At 40.1% G+C, this 6,189-nt stretch overlaps 1 protein-coding gene across 1 annotated transcript; it reads left to right on the top strand.

Annotated features, from left to right (window-relative positions):
• Positions 1–2,470: 2,470 nt before the first annotated feature.
• Positions 2,471–5,638, top strand: si:dkey-35i13.1 (uncharacterized protein C11orf87 homolog). Its single transcript, XM_053507811.1, has 2 exons — positions 2,471–2,966; positions 3,469–5,638. The coding sequence occupies exon 2, from the start codon at positions 3,635–3,637 to the stop codon at positions 4,103–4,105; it is 471 nt and encodes a 156-aa protein (XP_053363786.1). The 5' UTR covers positions 2,471–2,966; positions 3,469–3,634; the 3' UTR covers positions 4,106–5,638.
• Positions 5,639–6,189: the final 551 nt, after the last annotated feature.

The following is a 6,189-nucleotide window of genomic DNA, read 5'->3' as shown; positions in this document are numbered from 1 at the left end:
GTGCATATATATATTTTTTTTTTTTAAAGGTAATTAATTAATGAAATCCACATACTGTTGCATAATATCAGACAATTTCCTAATGTAAAGTTTTCAATACAGCACCAGGTGAATATAGATTTGACAGACTTGATTCATTTAGCTGTTATTACCAGTATGACCAGTGTGATAAGATAAAATGGTTTTAGTGGGTTTATCTGCATATTCAGTCATTATTTATTAAGTAATTCCCTCATATACTTTATATGGTAAAAGGTTGGAGACTTCTGAACCTGAGCATTACAACAATATGAAGAGATTTCTTGACATTTCTTTTCACTGAAACCAAGTGTATATAGTGTATATGGACTGCATATACAAAGCATTTTACTTTTGACTTAACAAAATATGCACCTTAGTTTTTTTTATAGCAGGTTATTTGCCAGAAATATTCATTACAGTTTTCAGGCTTGTGTGTGGGCTGCCCTGCATTTTACAGTGGCGGGTGAAAGAAGTACATTATTCACAACTCTAGTCTATTAATAATGCAATAAGCAATATCTCTTGAGCTTACGAAATTACTTATTTCTCTTAAACACTAAGAGGAATTACTCACTCACTCACTCATATTCTATCCTGCTTTATCCTGTATTCAGGGTTGCAGGGACCTGAAGCCTATCCCAGGAGACTTAAGGCACGAGGAAGGGTACACCCAGGGTGCCAATCCATCGCAGGGCACACACATACACACACTCACACTCTCATTCACACTACAGGTGATTTGGGAACGCCAATTAACCTAACCTGCATATCTTTGGACTGTAAGAGGAAACCAGAGTACCCGAAGGAAACCCACCAAGCACAGGGAGAGCATGCAAACTCCATGCACACAGAGACAGGAATCGAGCCTAGCCGGGAATAAACTGGAGGTGCAAGGCGACAGTGCTAACCACTCCACCACCGCCTTAGGAGGAATTAATATAAAAATATTGTTACTAATGTATATCACTGTTTCTCTTTAATTATGGATTGCAAAATAGAAGATGCACATTTTGTTTGCCCTTGATTTTAATTACAAATAAAGATGATGACATGGGGCAAATATCCATATATATACAGACATCATTGAGAAGCATTATGGGATTATAAAAGTCTGTAAATATCCCGAAGAAATGTTTTGTTATTTTATATTTGAAAGTGATATAACCCTCTGATAAATGCAAAATACAATGAATTATTCATGGTTCATTTTGCCACCCACCATAGTTTTATTACCAACAAAACAATATGTATTAAAATGCAGGGTTGCTGCATTTGTCAATTAAATGTTAAATTAAATTCAACCATTGTAAAACCTGGTACATGCAAAACTGTAACAGAAAGCAGTCTAAATTTAGCCAATGCTGAGATCAGTGCTAAGACATTGACAGCGCAAACTAAGGAGTACATCTTCACCGATAGATAGTCAGCACTTCTCAGTTGGCCTCCAGACCCTGGAGTCATCTCTACCTTTATCTTTATCTTTCTTCAGGTCAGAGTTCAGGCATGCAAGCTTGTCAATAGTATGGATGTGTGTGAGCTTTTTAATCCATACAAATTTGCCCTTGCTAAAGTGGGTCTCAAGTGTGGTGTAAAGGAGAGTTCAACTATAATTGTAGAGAAAGGGGTATAAAACTGTTTAGTTATCTTTGGCGGAATGTCATGAGGTAAGAGAAGTAAATCTTTAAGCAGAATTCTCCATTTTTTTCCAGGCAGCACTATTGTTTAATTTATTGATGTCATGGAGATTATTATAATAATAATTATTATCATAATTATTATTGGTGGTAGTGGTGTGTGTGTGTGTGTGTGTGTGTGTGTGTGTGTGTGTGTGTGTGTGTGTGCGTGTGTGTGTGCTTTTTACATAAACATGCTTTGGGGGCATGGTGGGGTGGTTGGTACCATTGCCACCTCACAGCTCTAGGATCCCTGGTCTGATATTGACTTTTGACTTTAAAGTGTATTGGATGCTCTAAAATTGTTGGTTTTCCTTAGGGTTCTCTGTTTCCCCTACATTCTTAAAACATGAAAGCAGCTGGATTGGCTGGTCCAAAATAGCCCCATGGTGTGTGTGTGTGTGTGTGTGTGGAGAGGAGGGGTACCCTGTCATGGACTTGTGTCTCATCCATGGTGTGCTCCCATTTCATGCCTTGTGTTCCTTGGATAGACGCCAGATCCAAAAAGACACAGACCAGGGTAGAATGGCTATAAAATAAATGAATGAATGATGGAATTGTTAAGATAAACATTTGCATTATCCTCTGGCATGGATTTTTGTTTTTGCATTATTATTACCAGCGTTTATCTAACAAATGGGCCTTTAACGTAAACGACTTAAATTTAGCACACATGCATTTGATATTTTCAGCCATTTTGATCAAACAGCTGTGAGCTTGACAACTCGAAACGCCCTTTCATTAAGTCTGAACTCGATCAGATCAGACGTGTTAAACACTACCACGCGCACCTCAATTTCGCCGTTTAATAGACCGAGATAGACCGAATGGGCTTTTCCCCTGATTTCAGCACTGAACAGCTCCTCTGAGATGCCATGGACAGAAGCGCTGTCGAATCCAACGCGCCTGAAAGCATTGAAATCTCTAAATGCGTCTATTGTTCTCTCGTACAAGTGTTGATTTCTCGCAGACTCAGCTGACGGGACGGAACAGGCGCAGCTTTCCGTGACACGGGTGGCAACAAAAGCGCGTCGTGTCTTCCCTCTACAGATCGTTACCTGCTATACTCTGTAAATCTGCGTGAAAAACGGAACATATGCGTGTAGGAATGAGCTTGCTGGTTACTGTGGCCTTTTGAGGTTATCGATACGTCATCACGATCTGTGAGGGATTGGCCGCTTTTCTGCTCCCTTTTTTTTATTTCTTTCCCACAATTTGCAAACGCGGTCAGTGCTCGCCTCCGGAGCGGCAGGATTCCCACAGCTGGGGAAGGTAAACTGCATTTTTATTACGTGATATATGGCTAATGTATATTGATGACACACAATGGAATCCATGTCAGACGTGTTACTTCTGATACATTTCTGCATTTGTGTTGCTCATCCAGAGTCCACTTTGGTCGTATGTAGGAATGCCGCAGTTCAAAATTAAGCCTCTTGTCTTTCTGTCTTCTAGATGAGATAAGATTAACCATATCATTAGAATTTATAGAAGACTAACCATAAAGCGGCGGGCCTACAAATTACCCTGCTTTATTTATTATTCATAATGAAAGTTCAGGCACTATTGCAGAGGTTTTACAGTTCCACCGCTCCTGGTTTGACAGACATATAAAATATAGGCATTTTTCATGCTATACACTGGGTAACTATTTTTTTATGTTTAGAACGATATTTTGGAGTTTAGACTAGGCTAGATCAAGTGATTATGAGGTTTAATTGGGGTTTTAACCGCATTAGCACTTTTATTCAATTCTACACTCGATCTATTTTAGGGTGCCTCCCGAGGGAATCTTCAACTCATTTTGTGCAAGAGGAATGAGCGCAATATAGAGGCAACGGTGACACAAGGACTAGAAATTCGCCGTCAGCGGAAAGTCGTCCTGGTTTTTCTTTCTTTTTTTTCTGAGGAATACGCTTTTTTTAAAAAAACAGAACTAAATGAGCGCCGGGTCCTCCGAAAGCCTGGCGCTTTCGATCCCACCGTGCACCTCCAATGGCACGGCGCGCGCTAACGGCACGTGCGCCGACCCCACCGACCCGCTCTTCCGCTCATTTTCGTCCACGATGGTGCTCCTGGTGCTTGTGGCGATGATCGCCGGCACTATCATGGTCTCCCTCGTCACCTTTCACCTGCACAAGAGCAAGATGAGGAAGCGCAAAATGCAGAAAGCGCAGGAGGAGTACGAGCGCGACAGCGGCCGCCCCAAAGCCGTGCGAGGGAAGCCGGCGACCAGGCACTGCGTTATGGAGAGACCTACAGCAGTGCAGAAAAGCGACCTGAACGCGAAAAGATCGGATAAAGGAGCCACCGGCAGCGCAGGTACCCTGGAGAAAGAGTGCACGGATAGTACGGGACATACGAGCCAGACGCGTGGCGATCACCTGTTGGAATCCGTCGCGGTGTCTTGATTAACGCGGTGCCAACCCAATGATCTGACCCTGTAAATACATCCCGTGTTTTCGTATAATTTAATTACACGGGAAGGGGGGGATACCTCTGTACGCATGAACAGTGCTAAGTCTTCTTCAGCTTCAGGAGGGAGGAGCCCGGTGGAAACAATGGACGCGTGCTTCAAGACCAATAGATTTATAACGGTTTATAAGATAGTGTGTCAGGATTGTATAGATCTCCTTATTTCATTCATTCATGACTAGGCGGTCTCCATTGCTAAACCAAGGAGTTGCCTCATTTTTTGCATTTAAGAGCCTAAAATTTCATCTGGACCGTCACCATTGATGGATGGTGTGCACCAAACTGTAATATATGATTAGGAGTAGGAGACATGCTGGATGATATTTTTCTTGCCGAAAGTCAGGTATGACTTTATGATTGAATTGAGGAGTAACGCAAACAACTAGCCTTGGAGACTTCAATGTAGAGTTCTTCCTTATACATCCACATCCATATATTTTAGAGTATTTTCAAAAAGCATGTTCAGCAAGGTCCCCAGTGTTGAGATAACACCCTAAATAAAGGAATTTGGATTGACCTACTGGGCATAAGTACAAATTAACCCACTGGGCACATGCAACCTAGAGAACCACTGGAAACCATTAAAGTGCTAAACATGTTAACACTTTAGACATCATTGGGACTTATTTCCTAAAGTCTTCATACAAAATTAATCTTCAGGACCCACTAAAGTGCTAAACATGGCATCTTTAAGGATTAATTCCTAATATATCACTTCCATGAAGACAACTTAAAACATTTCTAAGGAGTGCTGTGTTTTCACCTAAACTAAACTGAGAGCTAGTCTGCATGCCCACTGGGAAAATTTGAACACATACATTTCTCATTTGCATCTAGAAAGTATAACCCAATATGTAGGAACATGTTATAATACAACACTGTGGATTTTGTTGTACTTCTTTATTATAGCTGTCTATTTTAGGAAAAATAACGTATGTATCAATATTAGGCTAAATTGTGATTTAAGTTTATGTCAGATAGGCCTAAGGTCAGGGGAGAGTTGGGAACTTAATCTGGGAGATTGGCATGAAGAACTGTGGTAGTTTTTAGCCCCCTTTCCCTAAGACTGTTAGCGCACTATTGCAGCTCCTAGTGGTAGTATTAAAAGCATCTTCATGTTTTGGTCACAGTGCCGTATTCCCATAGCGATATACAATATATAACCAGAGGTATTTTAGTTATGTATTACGCTACAGCTTTTGATCATTGCTTTCTTCTTTGCATTTTTGCTCAAGATTAATCTAAAACTAACAATTAACTATTTTATCATACTATGATTATATCTAAGGAATGTCATTTAAAATCTACAGTGAATAAGACATTTTCAAAATTTATTCTCTGTATTTCCTTGACGTTGTGTTTAACCATAAGGAGACATTCAAGACAACATTGTAATGAAAACAGGTATTATTTTATTTTATTTTTCAATGCCTACTACTTTGAGGTAACAATAAAGAATTGTGAAAATATGTGTGTGTGTGTGTGTGTGTGTGTGTGTGTGTGTGTGTGTGTGTGTGTGTGTGTGTGTGTGTTCATGTGTGTGTGTGTGTGTGTGTGTGTGTGTGTGTGTGTGCGCGCTCTTCTTGCAGACCTAAATGGAGCATCATTAAGGTAATAGGCTCATTAGTATAATGTGCTAATCGTGACAGGGAATAGAAAGGCACATTATAAGGAAGCTGGCATGCTGCTGGAGAATAATGGGTAGTCATCCAGTGTTATAAAACGTCTGTCCAACATGAACAAAGACTTTGGCTTTTGCCTGTAAATTTGAAATAATTTAGATAGTTTGGGCAGTGTTTAGTCACAGGACACATTTCAACAAAGTAATTGAGAATTCAGTTGTACCCTATAGGTAAATGCCCTAGGTTATTACAATCTTTATAGTCACATGTTCCATGTGCACTTTATAAGATTGGTGAGAGTTTCTGAAACCGTCAAGGATTGGTAATCAGACAGATACATGTACTTATTTAAAGTTATAACAAGCTACTTACCAAGCTATAGGAAATTCATGATTCCA

The sequence above is a fragment of the Clarias gariepinus genome, chromosome 11, assembly GCF_024256425.1.
Source record: "Clarias gariepinus isolate MV-2021 ecotype Netherlands chromosome 11, CGAR_prim_01v2, whole genome shotgun sequence".
NCBI classification, from domain to species: Eukaryota; Metazoa; Chordata; class Actinopteri; order Siluriformes; family Clariidae; genus Clarias; species Clarias gariepinus.
This window is presented reverse-complemented; position numbering and strand designations above follow the sequence as displayed.

What these genes read in the sequence shown, in the direction of transcription:
- si:dkey-35i13.1 (XM_053507811.1), top strand. Translation starts at nt 3,635, where the DNA reads ATGAGCGCCGGGTCCTCCGAAAGCCTGGCGCTTTCGATCCCACCGTGC.